Source organism: Tachypleus tridentatus, chromosome 1 (genome assembly GCF_004210375.1).
Source record: "Tachypleus tridentatus isolate NWPU-2018 chromosome 1, ASM421037v1, whole genome shotgun sequence".
In the NCBI taxonomy this organism is placed as follows: domain Eukaryota; kingdom Metazoa; phylum Arthropoda; class Merostomata; order Xiphosura; family Limulidae; genus Tachypleus; species Tachypleus tridentatus.
In genome coordinates this window covers 135783051-135800516 of record NC_134825.1, presented here as the reverse complement: position 1 = coordinate 135800516, position 17466 = coordinate 135783051, and the positions used below count along the sequence as shown (strand labels likewise).

The 17466-nt window shown below is 34.8% G+C and overlaps 1 protein-coding gene across 2 annotated transcripts in view; it reads right to left on the bottom strand.

Moving 5' to 3' along the window:
• The window catches only part of LOC143224997 (MAM and LDL-receptor class A domain-containing protein 1-like), a 69548-nt gene that overhangs the window by 34034 nt on the left and 18048 nt on the right, over positions 1–17466 (bottom strand). For both annotated transcript variants that reach the window (XM_076453615.1, XM_076453606.1), the window contains 4 exons: positions 8739–9085; positions 5060–5174; positions 4495–4641; positions 1847–1930 (listed from right to left, as the gene is read on the bottom strand). In XM_076453615.1, coding sequence (XP_076309730.1) covers positions 1847–1930; positions 4495–4641; positions 5060–5174; positions 8739–9085 — 693 coding nt within the window. The remainder of the gene's footprint in view (positions 1–1846; positions 1931–4494; positions 4642–5059; positions 5175–8738; positions 9086–17466) is intronic.

Sequence of the window (17466 nt, the reverse complement as noted above, 5' to 3'; positions counted from 1 at the left end):
ACAGCTTAGGGAAGAAGTCTCGAAGGTACTTGAAGGCTGGAGACTCCTTATCAATAGCTGTGACAAATTGTTTCATAAGACCCAATTTTATGGGCAATGGTGAGAGCAACACCTTCTGGAGATCCACTAGTGGCTCACACTTGACACTGTGCCTCCCCACAGAGAATTAGGTCTGTTGTGGTCAGTGCTTTCTGTTGTAATGCGTTGCAGTGTCTCTGCTGTTCAACATGGAAACTTGGTAAAGCCTCCTAGGATAATCATCAGGAATACCACCATTTTGAAGTCTTCGACAACATCCCAGCCATACTCATCATACTTTAAGGCTTCTAGCAAGGTCTTGACGCTGTTGTATTCCTCTTTGAGGTGCACCGAACGAGCCAGGGAAAGAGACGGATACTCATTCCCGTTATGGAGCAGCACAGCTTTGAGGCTTCTGGATGAGGTATCAATGAAGAGGTGCCACTCCTTCGGGTAACAGGCAATTCCTATTGCCTCGCGCAGATCGGATACATTATGGCAGGATCAGAGCCCATCTTGACAAGTGAAGAAGCTTGAAAAATGTCAGTGATGCTTCCTCTGACTTGCGACTTGCAAGTTTTACAACATTCTTGAAAATTCTTGTTATTTCTACAACATTCTGGAAAGTTCTTGAAAATTGTTGTAAGTTCTACAACATTCAAGAAGTTTCTTGAAAATTCTCGTAAGTTCGAGAAAATTCTCTATCAGCACTGAATCTACCCGGAATGTTTTGGAAAATGGGTAAATGTAAAAATTTCATTACCCAGGTCACAAAAACAAAGTTTGAAGAGAAAAATATGTATTTACTTTAGGAATAAGCAATTGGGAAATAACACTTTCTGTCCAGGAACAAGAAAAGTAAAAATTTTGTTACTTAGTGCAGTACATCTAAAAAGTTTTAGTAACACCATACACCTTTAGAATTTTGGTAACACTGTCTATGGAACCTTATTTACAGCATTTACATATTGCTAACAATTCTCTGTTATTGTACGACGTCACACCTCCCAAAGAAGACAGCGTCTTCTATCTACGACAGTACTCGAAGCTAACAACTAGTGTGTGCGTATGCGCTGTATAAGGAAAGTATACTCTATTATTTATTTAGCGTTCCTTAAATGAATGGTATTGGTTAAAATGTATAATATATATAGCTTCACTGTTTATGTTTTTTTTTTTTTGTTGTTATTTTACTCTTATACTGTCTTTGAGTTGTTAACTTAGTATATGCATTCAGGATTAACTTAAATCTCCTAAACTGGTCGAACCTAGTAAGATATTAATAGGTTTACAGCAGAAAATATTATTAACAGCGAGGATAACCAATTGATGGAAGAATTAATGTTGATATTTATAAGTAAGAAAGTGAGAAAAGTGTATTTAATTAGCTTACTCATCAACAGTTTTGCTCTAAGTAGTTACCTTGTTGTAATCGGAAGTTAGTAGTTATATCAACTTCCTCAAACATTTTTATCAAGATAAAAACTCATTAAAAAAAATTAAAAGAGAATCATCATTTTCTCCAGTATTTAATCATATTATAATATATTACATTATTATAATATATTTAATCATATTATAATATATTTAATCATATTATAATATATTACATTATTGTCAGACAAAACGTCCCAAAATGTTTTTCCCATTTTTCTTCAATATATTTCAAACTCAAATATTAGATTTTAAGACCGTTTTTAAGTTTTGATTTGTGTCAATACTACTTTCATACCTTAAAATACGTCAGTATTTAATTTCTAATTATTATTGATACATTATAACAATTCTCTAAGAATGTAGCAAAAGTAAAAAATTTGCCTATTCTCACCAGTCGCTTCAATGACGGGACTTAACAGTTGGGCTTTATCCCCAGGCCGACGAGGGTATGCAGCATCAATGTATGCATAACCGCCTGTAAAATAAACAGTGTCGTAATTTTTATGAATTGATTTATGTAAATTTTGAACATTTTAATGCAAAACTAAAAATTCATCTCTGGTATTTAAACATATACGGACAAATAAAAGTGACAGCAACACCTTTACACGAAACTTTTAGTTCACTAATAGCTATCATAATATAAATAAAACAACAATAACTTTCGTGATTTTGTAATAACGTTGCTCGTAACTTCTGTTTTGTTTATATCATATACTTTAAATTGAAAGAAATTTTATTTAAAATAGAATAATCTAGTCAGAAAAATAATAAAATCTTAAATAAACTCTCTGACAGTAGTAGAGTTACTATTTTACTTAACAATTGACTGTACGTAGAAACCACTCCAACTTTCTCCCTCACATTTTTCCAAATTACCTCATATTTTCATGTTGCCAATTAGTAGGCTTGTATTTTATATTGCTACGGTCTCTTTTTATCTATGATTGTTTGTTTTTGAATTTCGCGCAAAGCTATTCGAGGACTATCTGCGCTAGCCGTCCCTAATTTAGAAGTGTAAGATTAGAGGGAAGGCAGCTATTCATCACCACCCACCGCCAACTCTTGGGCTACTCTTTTACCAACGAATAGTGGGATTGATCGTAACATTATAACGCCCCCACGACTGAAAGGGCGAGCATGTTTGGTGCGACCAGGATTCGAACCCGCGACCCTTGGATTACGAGTCGAACGCCTTAACACGCTTGGCCATGCCGGACCTTTTTTATCTTTGAAAGGCGGCAGTTTAATTTCTCTTGCAAACTTCGGGTTAAGTAATTGGAGAATGTGAGGTTGTAGTGAACTAGACTTGTTTCCCGGTAGATAGAGTGACACAAACACGTACATGTTTCACAAACAGAACGAATATCGCAATATTTACCCCAAAAAAAACTTACCACTCCAATTAAATAGAAACAAAAATATCCAAAACGATAAGACAATACAACGGAACAGAACTAGTAAAACTCAATATAAATAGTTATGTAGAAAATCACTACCAGTTTGGCATAACCAAGCCCATTCAAATCAAATCAGAAACTCGTTGAAGAGGCTTGCAAGGCTTAATAATAATCATTACTGTCGTCTGTAACACAATAAGACAAGTCTGGAGTGTGATAGCTTTTTTTACCCTTGACAGAAACTTCACAAGGTAAAGTTGATGGCTACCAAGGCTCAAGAGGGTAAAAACGTATATTCTATAACTTCAAAACAAATCTTAAAAATATTAAACAAACAATTTTGAAATATTTCATGACGTACATTGTAAGAGTGTAGTCACGTATGAATTTATATAATCATTTTATAGTGATTAGTATAAAAGTTAGAGTGTTTGGAAATGTGTTTTATCATGTATTTACTAATACCATATATATATCATAGGATATTCACACTGTTATATATCTAATTATGACAAAAATTAAACCTTTCGTCAGAAAATTTAATAAATTGTGTAAACACTAAAAATTGTAGTCTGTTGCTAATATTTCTATATTACATTATTATTACTAACCAAAACATTTATTGACGATCCATATACAATAAGCTATCTCAATATAAACTTACTAAAGTTGTAAATAAAGTGGTAGTCAGTAAATTAATAGAGTTGTAGCTACTACGCTTGATGTTTAGTTTCACGCAAAGCCCTCTTTAAGATAACAAGTAAAATGTACTTTCACATCAAATTATTCCCCAACTTCCGTATGTACTGCTTAAAAAAAATCAGTATTAATAAATATTCTGCTATAAATGAAGAATTCAGATAAACTTAAGTGTTTATTTATTGATATGTTCGTTCTCGATGCGTACGAGATCATGTGGGATCAGCCTGTCTGTAGATTTGTGCTTAATAACAAACAACAACAACAACAGTATTTTACCAATGAATAATGGGATTAGCCATCACATTATAATCACCCCACCCGCAGCTGAATAAGTAAGCATATTTGGCGTTATGAGGATTAGAACTCACGCCCGCAGATTGCGAGTCGAGCGCCCTAACCACCAGGTGATGACAAGCCCAGTTTGTGCCATTTAGAAAAAGAAAAGTTAAAAAAGGCAACTGGTAATTAATTTTTCAGACACTTGTAATAGAACTGGTGAGATAAACAGCTTTATTATCGTATGCAGTTTCACAAGCAAACATATTAGAATAAAATAAGCTCTACGAATAAAAAAAACTCAAAAATATCTTCGCTTTCCTAACCACGAATATCGAAATCATCCATTGTTAAGCTTATAATCCTCTCAACTTTATTGTTTAACTACTGGGATGAAGGGAGGGGAGATGTTAAGCATGTTTTTGGATACATACATACACAAATTAACCTGAATTTATACCCCCATTCCAAGCGATTTTTTAAATTCGTTGTTAAGCACAAAGCTACGATACATTAAAAGCCTATAGACGTAACGCTGTGCCATTGAAGAATTTTCATGTACTAAAATAAATGCTGGTACACGATTAAGTCGATGTCTTACTTAGAGTGAGCTGCTATATTAATTATGAATGTCATGAAGTGAAACAGGTATATTGACTACCTGATTGTTTCTTGTCACCAAAACTACTATAATCCTGTGCTGGACCAGTCAGAAAACTCTGGCTTCCTCGTCCTAGCTCCCATTCGAAGTCATCCTGACCCCTGGAATTAGACCAGTCACACAATCCTCCTTCGAATGTGCAATGACCTACAAGTTCAGTTATATAAAGTACAAAAGTAACACTAACAGTGAGATAGATGAAATACTTTACTATAATAATATTCTAAAATATAAATGGCGAATTAAAAATAATTTTGCTTTCAAATGTTCTCATGGAAATGTTATGTGATTTTTGACTAACAACATCATCTTGTAATGGAACTCAGTCTTTGTCCAAAAATAGAAACAACTTATATTCTTAATAGAGATAATGTGTAGCATCTAAAAGTAAAAAGTACCATGAATATGTTTGACTTGAATTCAAAACTAAATATAGAATTTGTGAAACCAGAATAACCACAGTTAATAGTAAAGCAACTAGTACTAAAATGTTTTCCATTAATCCAAATAATTGCTATAAATAACCTTATGAATATATATACTAACACTTTTAACATTGTTTTACCTATACAGTTAGATCCGCTTCCAAGAATCTCAAATCTGATGTCGTCCAAGGCTATGTAACCACGAAAAGATCTGGATGGGTCGGAGGAGTTCTTTGGGATACCCTCGAATACAATCTAGATACAAACATTAAATTATTTATAAAGTAGAGACAGTTAACATAATATGTAGCTAGATGCGATGCTGTCTTAAACCAGAAAAAAGTTGTAAAACCTTTTTATAAAATGTGGATGACTTATTTTTTCGAGACTATATTACTTTATACATGTAATGAATAAAAAAAAAAGGCCCAAACTCGAATGCTTGCGTATAGTTCACTCTTCTACTCCAGGAAAATAAAATTAAAATATGATAATTAGTGAGTGCAATGTATTATATAGGTTCAGGATAGCAAGGTCATGTAAGCTGGAGGTTCCATTAATATGATATTGAAAAATAGCCAATCATAAATGGAGATGATGATGTCATGCTTATTTTGTACAAATGAAATGTGTACTTCAGACTGTTTTTATGAATTTCGCGCAAATCTATAGGAGGGCTATCTTCGCTAACAACCCTCCCTAATTTAGCAGTGAAATACTAGAGGAAAAGCAGCTAGTCATCACCACCAACAGACAGTTCTTGGGCTACTCTTTCATCAACGAATAGTGGAATGATTCATTGTCACATTATAATGCCACCACGGCTGAAAGGGCGAGCATGTTTTGTGCGACGGGGATTCGATAGATGAAATCGTAAGAGTGATAATAATTTTAAAAAATGTAAAAACAATTTTCATCGGCTGGAAAAATAAAATAGGTTTGTTTCTAAGTACAAAATTACACATGGTCAGGTGGTTAAGACACTCGTCTCGTAATCCGAGAGTCGCGGGTTCGAACCCCGGTCGCACCAAACAAGCCCGCCCTTTCAGCCGTGAGGTGGTTATAATGTTACGGTGAATCCCACTATTCGTTAATGAAAGAGTAGCCCAAGAACTGTCTGTTGGTGGTGATAACTAGCTGCCTTTCCTCTAGTATTTCACTGCAAAATTAGGGACGGCTAGCGCAGATAGCCTTTGTGTAGCTTTCTGCGAAATTCAAAAAATAAACAAACACAAATGGTTATCTCAATGTTGCCCACTACGGGCATCGAAACCTAGTTGTTAGCGTTGTAAGTCCACAGACATACTACTGTTCCACTGGACGAGAGGGAGTCCTTTCTCAAATTATACGTGAAAGTTTGTTGGGTTTTTTCGTGTATTTTTTTACAGCTACAATTGAAGGAAAGCAGCTTTTCCTGTTCTAAGGTAACGTTTAATTAATCACGAATTTACATACCTTCCGTCCAGGACACAGGCACTCCGACTAGTACTAAATAAAATTTTAATTATTGAGAGATGCACTGATGTCAACAATTAACAAAAAACTTCCGGTCGCAAAAAAAATTTAACACGCCTGGCTTCTCTCTTGACGACATTACGTTAACAGGCATAGAGGCAAATTTTACATCTAACAGTTACAGAGAAATTAAAGAAACTTACTGATAGTAATGTTAAGCACTGTAACACCGAATAGCTTCAATCTGGATCCTGGTGCAATACAACTCATTCCTCAGAACAGATCAAATATCTGACGAGTGTAATTCGTCATTCGTCACATTTCTCACAATATGCCGAATACTCGTCGACTGCAATACAACACATTTCTCACAACAGAATGAACATCTGTTGACGACCTTACAACTTATTGTTTCAGTTCACTGCTCTGTATGACGTTGCGGAAGTAATTAACAAAGATTTTTATTACAACCGTTCTCATCAATAATCTCCTCATTGACGCAGTGGTATGTCTGCGGACTCGTGTGGTGGGCAGAGCACAGGTAGCTTGTTGTGTAGCTTTGTGTTTAATTTCAATCAGTCAATCAAAACTCAGCAATAAGGCAGAAAACAAAAAAATATTTCTTTTGATATAACTGAATTAAGTAAAAAAATTAACACTTGAAAGGATGTTTTGTTTTGGATTTCGCGCAAACCTACTCGAGGGCTATCTGCGCTAGCCGTCCCTAATATAGCAGTGTAAGACTAGAGGGAAGGCAGCTAGTCATCACCACCCACCGCCAACTCCTAGGCTACTCTTTTACCAACGAATAGTGGGATTGACCGTCACATTATAACGCCCCACGGCTGAAAGGGTGAGCATGCTTGGCGCGACCGGGATTCAAACCCGCGACCCTCGGATTACGAGTCGAACGCCTTAACACGCTTGGCCATGCCAGGCCCGTTGAAAGGATAATACTGCACTATAGTCTGCAAATTTTCTTCATCGAAGACCTGAAGATGAAAAGCTGAAGACTCTAGAGTTGTAGAAGTAAGTTATTCGTTTCTAACTGCTATCTTTAGCAAGTCTCACACATGTTCAATTGGATTTAAGTCCGATAACTTATCACATCAATCCAGCATCTATTTCTCCATCCTAAAAAAAATCATTGCGTGATCTTAATGACGTGAGGACTGGTATTATTCTGCTGATATACGAAACTATTTTCAACTGCACCATAAAAAAAAAAAACAATTTGTAAAAGTGTCTCATTCAAGTAACTTCTTACTGTCAAGGATCTTCTATCGTCACACAGGTCTGCACGTGTTTATATGCAGATGTCACATCACATCATGCTTGAATCTTCCCCAAAGGCACCATGATGAATCATGTTGCAGACAAAATATTGTTCTCATTCATATCTCCAGGCCATCACACATTGATCACTTGAGAATACATGAAACCTGCCTTTATCTGTGAATAGTACAAGGGGACATTGCTGAGGGGCAAAGTGGCATATTCTTGGGCGAATGACAGCGACGCTGTTCGATGCTTTGAGGTTAATATAATGGCTATAGCTGGTGTTCTGGACCTGATCCAATTTCAGGAAGCCTATTTCTGACCGCTTAATATAACAGATGTACTTTAGTCCCTTGCTGGTTCTTGTTCCTGAGGGCTCTAGTTCTACAGGAACGGTTTCTAACGAATAAATTCTGCAGATATCACTTGTCTACTGCACCTGCAGTCCTTCTGTGATCCTGAACTGGTGCAGTGGTGTATTGTTCTGTGGCTTGTCATCTGCACCACAATATACTTACCAGAGATTGTGAACTTTCCATGACTTGTACCATCTCATTCTGGGTATATGACCCTCCTAAAACATTGTGACGACTCTGCAAACTTTAGTTTCAGTTGGCTTCTAACAGCTTTCACACTATTTGCGAAAGTCAATACCAGCAAAAAGTTCACATCATATCAACAATGAACATCTTTCCTAATCAATCAAAATCAGCCTTTTGCATTGAGAATTTAAGACATCATTAGGACACAAACTTGAAGACACTAGGTAAGGTTAATGTAATCCTCTACAATTAAGCATGTTAAATTTGAGAAAAAATAACAGTAACTTAAAAATACTCAAATTTAAACAAGTGTCGTTATCCTTAATTTTTAAGAATAGTGCAGAATGATATCTTCATTTTTCTTAGTGATAAACGACATTATAAACAGACAGTTTAGTTGTTTTCCCATACTAAATTTTTAAGTCATATTTTAATTTTTAAGAATTATTCCTCTTAACTAGATAGTATACTAAACGTCCTATTCTGTCTCTAAAGTAATATCGCATTACTTTGGAAATTAAACATTCTGTGTCGCCATCCTTACTTTATGAATGTTTTCATGTGTGTAGGCGACTTCGCCTTTCCTCCAGCTACCCTCTAGCCCGTCATTACTTTCCCAGAGTGTCCGGTTTTCCGAAGTTTCTCCATCCATCAAAATTACTTTTAATTTGTGTGCACTCAACCCATTGATAGCATAAAAGAAGCTGATACAGTAACCGTTTGTGTCGGTTTGACTTATGTTCTGGCTAAGCAGCAGGGCAGTGAATCCTTGTGCATAGTTTTGGAACTGAGATCTTGTATCTCCAAGAAATGCTGAAGAAGGGGACTGAGAAGATGGATATATTTGACTGTCTGAGTTCAGGTAAGATGTCTCGAAGAAAGTGTATCCACCTTTAAAAAAAAACGTATAGTTATTCAACATGTTATACACATGTATGTGTTTTACTGTATCGGAAAGGAATAAAAGGCTGATATTCTAATATCTATCTGATAGATAATGTTTTGAAAAACTCATTTGATCAAACAATACTTAAAATGAAGCGAATGTTTTTGAGTAAAATGAAAATAGTTGTAACAGTTCTCAAAATAAAATACAATTACAATTACATGTTAACAGATAACGGAGAAAAAGAAATAATTTTAAAATTAATACATGCATAGAAATTCACAATTCAAATGAATAATTTGCATGTTGCGATGATGTATATACAAAACAAGTAGTAATTCCATCAATATAAATATTAGAATATCTATCACCTTTATATCAGTACAAACGTATAAGATGAATGAGAATATAATACCTTAGTATTACATACAGTTATCAATAAAACAAACAGTACAACAGTACACTTTAGTGTATATTATGTTTAATCCATAATTACTGTGTGGGAACATTATAATTTGTAACTAATTTCTTTATTTTTGACGATAATTGAGATTTTCATGCTCTCAGGAGTTAGTAAAAATGCTTGAATACAATGATATATTTTAAAACAAATAATAGTTTTTCTGTGTAAATACTTTGTGGTTTGCATAAAATCACCCTAGGAGTTAATAGTTAATTAAATAAACTTATATTTGCTTTAATTAGTTAATGAAAAATAGCCCCGCCCCGCTTGTACAGCGTTAAGTCTCCGGATTTACAACGCTAAAATCAGGAGTTCGATTCCCCTCGGTGAGCTCAGAAGATAGCCAGATGTGGTTTTGTTATAAGAAAAAACAACAAAAACTACCGTTATGTTTGTTTGTTTTTGAATTTTGCACAAAGCTACTCGAGGACTATCTGTACTAGCCGTTCCTAATTTAGCAGTGTAAGACTAGAGGGAAAGCAGCTAGTCATCACTACCCACCGCTAACTCTTGGGCTACTCTTTTACCAACGAATAGGGGGATTGACCGCAACATTATAACGCCCCCACAGTTGAAAGGGCGAGCATGTTTGGCGCGACAGAGATGCGAACCCGCGACCCTCAGATTACGAGTCGCACGCCTTAACACGCTTGGCCATGTCGGGCCAAAAAAAAAAAAACTACTGAAAAATAAGCATAATGAATTCAGCATAATGAATCCTAGTTTTTTTAGTACATAAATGGCGTCAAAGTAAAATAAAGAAGACTAAAGTAAGATGTAAGGAATGCCATAATAAGCTTTTTTAGTTTTTGCATTTCATTACGTAAACTATTGGTACAATTACGTTCATTTTTACCGGTAAAGTTATGAGATAAATTAAAGTAATTTCGTAATAGCCTTGTTTAATATGAATATTTGTTTATTTTACAACACCACCTTTATACTTTTAATTGAAGAAAGTTGTTTACAAGAAAAATGAGAAATAGTTATTAGAAACAAGGGCTCTCCAAATTAGATATTGCTTTACAAACAGTTAATCCAAATCTGTTAATTTTTGAGTGTTTGTCTTTTCATGTTACTAAAAGTACTGGCCCGGCATGGCGAGGTGGTTAAGGCACTCGACTCGTAATTTGAAGATCGCGGGTTCGAATCCCCGTCATACCAAACATGCTTGTTCCTTTCAGCCGTGGGGTCGTTATAATGTGACGGTAAATTCCACTATTCGTTGGTAAAAGAGTAGGACAAGAGTTGGCAGTAGCTGCCTTCCCTCTAGTCTTACACTGACAAATTAGGGACGGCTAGCATAGGTAGCCCTCGTGTAGGTTTGCGCGATATTCAAAAACAAACAAACAAAAAGTACTGGAACAGTATACCTTGAAAAACTGAGGTGTTATTTGACGCCTCTGGAGCCTCACTACAACACAGGAGCCTACGTTTGACAATAATCTCAGAATGACCTCTGCTAATAAGGCTTCCATTAACCACCTTAACATATTTGGTGTAACAGACCGCCATTCATTTTCCAAATACTTTAAAATGTATTGAGATTTTGAAGACTGTCCTGCCAGTTCCCTAGTCTGTCTTTCAGAAACGTTCCAAAGACTCAACTGGAGCTGTATATCTTAAAACACTGACTGACGCGGAGCCCGACACATTATAGTGTATTATTATAAAAATCACCTATGAGTTTGGTTCTTTACCCACTTTTCCTATATATGTATTCCAATCCAGATTGATAAATATCATTCATAATGTCACGGTACGATAAGACATTCATGGTTACCTTAAATATGACAAGTGAGCCCAGTTCAAACCACCCCTAAAAGGACTACATCAACATTCTGACATTCTTTGTTGGGATGACCAAAGTATTCTCCTGATTGTTGGGTTGAGAGAATCATCTTATAACACCCTGATTTTCCATTTATCATTATTCCAAGTTAGAAGCTCGAGGCGACATGAAATCTGAAGTATTTGTTTATTTTTATGATGAATGATTTGACAGTAAGTAACACCACTTTGAGTTTTAAAATAGACTTATAGTACCATGCTATTTTAAAGAAAACTAATACGTCAGAATATATATTGAAAATATTTAATAACACTAAATTAATAACTAAACATAGTAATAACCATTGCAAAAAATACAGGACAGAAAATTAACATAAATAAATTTTACTACTTCACTGTCACATCTGAACGTCCAAAAGGGAAGAAAAACACTGTTCAAAGAAAGAAGCCCTATCGCTAAAAATTACAGAAATACTATACTAGTTTGGAAACTTCCCAAAACTGAATAAGCAGTTAAATATTTTAGTAAATTTCATACATAACAAAATTTTTTTACAAGTTACAAGTAGTTCTCATTTATAAAACAATCAAAAATCTAAATCACAATCTTTGAATTTTGATATACGAGATTTATATAGTGTTAAATTCAATCGGTTCAAGTTCCCTCTGCGTAGACATTACAGAGGTTGTGTTGTTTTTTTTAAAGAGAGACCTTAGTAACTGAATGAAAGTAATGATACATGAGTCAGAATTTACTGTCATTTGATCGAACAGCTGGAATCAACGATTATACCAACAGAATAACACAAAATTCTGGTGAATTATCGAAGAAAGGCTTTTTTGACATTAACGGATGGCCAATATCTATCGGAAGAAGAAGGAAGGGCTTGTATCAGAGAATTCAGAATTGGAATTAGATTGTGCAAACTAAACATAGACGTATTACCGAACATTCTTCAAATTTCACGAAGCGTGTAGATACTCTTAAAAGCGTGGACGCTTCTAGAAAAGCGATTCATGCTTTATAAAGTCCGTGTGGAAACCATTTGTATAGCAGTGTTTTTAATTTATTTGTTTGTTTTGTGTGTTATTTACCATTGTGATTAAACTTTGTGATTTGAACTTTCCTGTGGTGAAGTACACCACAGAAATGAATACTACAGTTTATTACAAAGAAACCTAGATAATAAGTTTTGAGTAGTGACACTGACGCTGAGTATCTGGTTGAAATTAAAGTTAAGCAGCTACGTCTTGGAACTAGCGATGTTGATTCGTTAACCCTGCTGTTGCTGTGATTCCGCATCCTTTACATCGATTCCTGTTAAATACCAGAATAAATGGGAAGAGAAATATGAATGTTTTTTTTTGTTACATCCCTTACCTTAGTTGAGTGTTTTGTAAGTACTGCCGAGAATTTTTGAAATATTATTTAGATGTACCATAGAACAGACTGGGTTTTCATAACAAGTCCATTTACGAACTTTGGAAAAGCAACTGGGAATACCAGAAGCTCGACAAACATTCTATGTCAGAAAACCATCATTATACTCAAGCAATGCATAACACTACAAAGTAGGAACATATGATTTCTCGTTTTCTCATGCTACAAGACGATTCTCTGAAACAAGGGGTGGAAACATCAGAGCGACTGTTCCCCATGTGTAAGCAAAGCTACAGTTTGCAATCTGCTGACCTGCAGTACCGAAGTTCTAGGTGATCGTAACACCTCGGAATTAAATAACAAATATTGCTTGATAATTGCTAACGAATATCAACAATTTGAGCCAACTATTTTGATTCACTGTATGGGTGACTAAGGTTAATTAAAAGTAAGTTCTTGAGTGGTACTGATCTATTACGGGACCTAGATTACAAGAAAATAATTTTTGTGTTTTTGATGTTGCCTTAGCCGTTTTTAACCTAGAAATTCTAAACCTACTGCTTGATCACTGGAAAAGAAACAGCATGTTGAGCAAAATCCATGAATTAGGAACTTGGCTGGCAGAGTCATGAAAATGTGACGAGAAAATATTTTGATTGACTGACGCTTATAATTCGATTAACGTGATTATGTCTATCCTCATTTAGACCTATTATATTTTATTGGAAATTGTATGTAAATATGCTAGGGCAGAGAGAGGCTACATTTGGTTACAGTATTCGTAGGTAAACTAATCAAATCCTTGCACTCTACATCGTAGCACAAACTCTCTCTCATCCAGTCTCTTTTAAAAAACAAGTAGACTTCTTTGATTCATTTTTATTAAGCATTTTCAAAAAAAAATTAAATTGGGACGTTTTTTGTAAGAGGCATTTTTAAAGCTCGGACCTATGGCTATAATTCTAGTGGTCCCGAACTTAGTAGCATATGGTTAGATGAAAGTTGTTAGGACTAGATTAAAGGTATTTATAAATTTCGTTTCCCATTCTAAAAGGCTTCGGACTTTGTTCAATAAAAGACTTCAAACATTACTAACAAGGTACATAACAGTATTTTAAGCTTTCGGGATATATTATATCAATTGTGTTTCTTGAACAGAGTTTACAAATTGCTATCCTCTAAAAAATCCGTAATTATTTGTAGGCTTACATTGGACCATGCACCAGTTATATATAATTCGTTAACAACTTTACAAGCATTATTAATTGGAGGATATGGAAAGAACAAAATTTGAAATATCTGAGTTAAGTACAGAAAATGATATTTAATCATTTCTTAACAAAACAATTAGGTAGCATGTTTGACATCTCTTTCAAACACATATACATACACAAACACTCAAACTCACATTCAAATACGCTTATATGTTCTTACATATATTCCTGGAGTGTTCATCTTATCTGTTATACAGATATTTAAACACAAGAATAGTTGGGAAACTAGGGTCAATGAAAGAGTTGACAATATTAATGTCAATGCTAAAGACATTTTTATCGTGAGAAACTGAATGGATAAAAGGCTAAAAAAGACCAGCGTTGTTACTCACTGTCGATGGAGAATGTCTTTGGTGTTATATACAAATTAGTTTCAACAGCAATGAAAGCTTCTTCGCTAGCAACAACTGGTTATTCTGACTGGAAACATACTGCATGAAACATGTTTGCTGAAACAAAGTTGCATCATCAAATATGTCATCTGTATATTATTTGTGATCAATTTATAGAAATCCTACACAAAGACATTCTTATTGTCGTATCCAGGAAATGAAAACATACAAGAAATACTCAATGTCTGTTGATTCTATTCGAGATGTATCTCGCTGGATCAATTCACAATATATTTTAAATTCGTTCTAGGTGATGGTCTTGTAAAGAGATTTGACACATTCTTACTGATAAGAAATTACACAGAAGCAAAGCTTGCTAGAATTCTCAATACTTTTCTTGAAAATAATAATATAAAAAATCAAGATTTATGTGGGTAGTCTTGCGACAATGCATTCATTGTGAACGGCTAATATGTTGAAATACAAGATTTGATTAAAGAGAAGTCTCTAGCAGACTATGTTTCCTGCTGTGCTTGCTGACATAGTTTGATTGAGCAATACATTGCAGACTACTGTACTGAAATTTGTCTATTTTGTGCCTTTGTGTAGAAGTTACATGTGTTTTCTCAGCTTCAACTTAACTGTGGAAGCTCCTACCCGATGTACATGAACAAGTATGGTTCCCAATGAAAAATGGGTTATCATTACACAAGATGAAACATCCATTCAGATACGATGGGACCCTTAAAAGTTGGGTACAAAGTCTTCACTTACATTACAGGCGATAACTCTGAAAAGTCTCAAATGTGATTAAAGTCAGGATGTTTTATGCTACAACTGGAACATTTAGAAACAGAAATAATGATAGAATTATTCAGCATTATCCTGAAAAGGTTTAACAAGATAATTCGTCCATTACAAGACTCTCAAATGGTTGTCAGTATATCTTTTCATATGCAAGAACTTCAGAAGAAATTCGTGCAAGAATTATAAGATTAATTTATCAAATATGAGAAAAATATTAAACAACCTCCGGATCTTAAACATATCAGATAAAAAGGTCAAGAAAAAGGAAGTGGAATATCGGATGGGATGAGGAGGATTCTGAAGACAGTGATTTTCTCCTCCCTCTACTCAGTATAAAGTTCAGACTTTCTTAGTAATACTGACAACAGCCACTTGCACTACACATTAAAGTAATGGCATATTTAAATATCATTTGCGAGCTTGGGTTCCTATAAAACTTAGAGTCCATGCTTACAGGGAACCTATGCAGTGCCATCAAAACACTGATTTATACTTATCATAAGGACTTGGAGAATTGTATTGATGAAAATGTCATTCAATTTTACGCCCTCTGAGAAAGTTCATTCAAAAACCACGAGACCAAAGTATGCTGATAATATTATATAACCAATCTCTGAATCATTTTTTCTAAATGTTCAGATCATCTCAAGGATGTACCAGTGCCTGATGTCTAGCAATTACCGAGTAGAAAGATCGTTCTCGATTATCTGTTAGATTAAAACACATTTCAATCAATAACGTGCCAACACACGCTAAACATATTGGCACTTTTGTGCATAGAGAATGATTTGTTGGAATCACTTGACACCAGAAAGATCATAAATGACTTTGTTACAAAAATGCGCCAGGAAGACAGTAGTTTAGTCAAGTGCATATGAAATGATCTGCTACTAATGCTGAGTGTAATATGTTAATATTGGTGTGATATAAGTGGATGAGTGTTTGTTTGTTTGCGTGTATGCACATGAATATGTGAGTAGTTAAGTCTATGTGTATGTGGTTTCTTTCTATTAATATGATTTGCTGTTAAAATACAAATTTTGTCTATGCTACAGTATCTCATTTCAAAGGCCGTTTTCTTTCAAGAAACAACTAATATTGTTCATTATTTTAGATAAGCCTTGAAAATCTGTGAGTATCGTTTTCCAATTGTCTCCAAAAGTAAAACAAATCTTGGAGTTTAGTTTTTTGTGTTTTTTTTTACTTGAGTCTTAAGTCACAATCAAAATAGATCCCGATAAAACAATTAAGACCCAGGCCCAACTGACCCTTAATCGACCACTGATTACAATTTGAACCGAAAAAATATCGTAATTTTACGCTTATATGTGGCCTGTTAAGGTTGTTGTATGACAGCCAGTGAAATTTTCAGTTAAGCACGATACAGGAGAAGACAGGCTACTATACAAACCCTTGCTGCTTTTTATAAACATAACTCCAACCAGCTGAACTGGTCTAGAATAAATGTATAAACCGTCAATTTCTGTACATCAAACATATCTTCATAGAGAGATAAGAGAGAAAAGAAATCCAAGACATTAGGCTCGTTACCAATTCATCATATATATATATGCCCCTTCTAGAAGACTAAACAAACATTTAAACTGACCATAGACATGAACTGTGATATAACTATCAAACTAACATTATGCTGTGCACTTGCCTTAATACATCAAAAATAATGTTTTCATTTTCTGGCATCTGATGGATCTTGAATTTGAATTCCAACATAGACGGCATTCATTGTGAATCTCCATTTTCTGTAATCACTTTAATAGATTACACTATATAACAAAATTTTTATCTTTTCTTGTTCCTGGGCAGAAAGTGTTATTTCCCAATTGCTTACGCCTAAAGCAAATGGAAAAGACCTATTTTTCTCTTCAAACTTTGCTTTTGTGACCCGGGTAATGAAATTTTTAATTTACCCATTTTTCAGAACATTTCAGGTAGATTTAGTGCTGAGTAGCTGATAGAGAATTTTCTCGAACTAACAAGAATTTTCAAGAACTTTCTAGAATGTTGTAGAACTTACAAGAATTTTCAAAATGTAGAACTTGCAAGTCGCAAGTCAGAGGAAGCGTCACTGACATTTTTCAAGCTTCTTCACTTGTCAAGATGGGCTCTGCTTCTGCCACAATGTATCCGATCTGCGCGAGGCAATTGGAATTGCCTGTTACCCGAAGGAGTGGCGCCTCTTCATTGATACCTCATCCAGAAGCCTCAAAGCTGTGCTGCTCCATAACGGGAATAAGTATCCGTCTCTTCCCCTGGCTCGTTCGGTGCACCTCAAAGAGGAATACAACAGCGTCAAGACCTTGCTAGAAGCCTTAAAGTA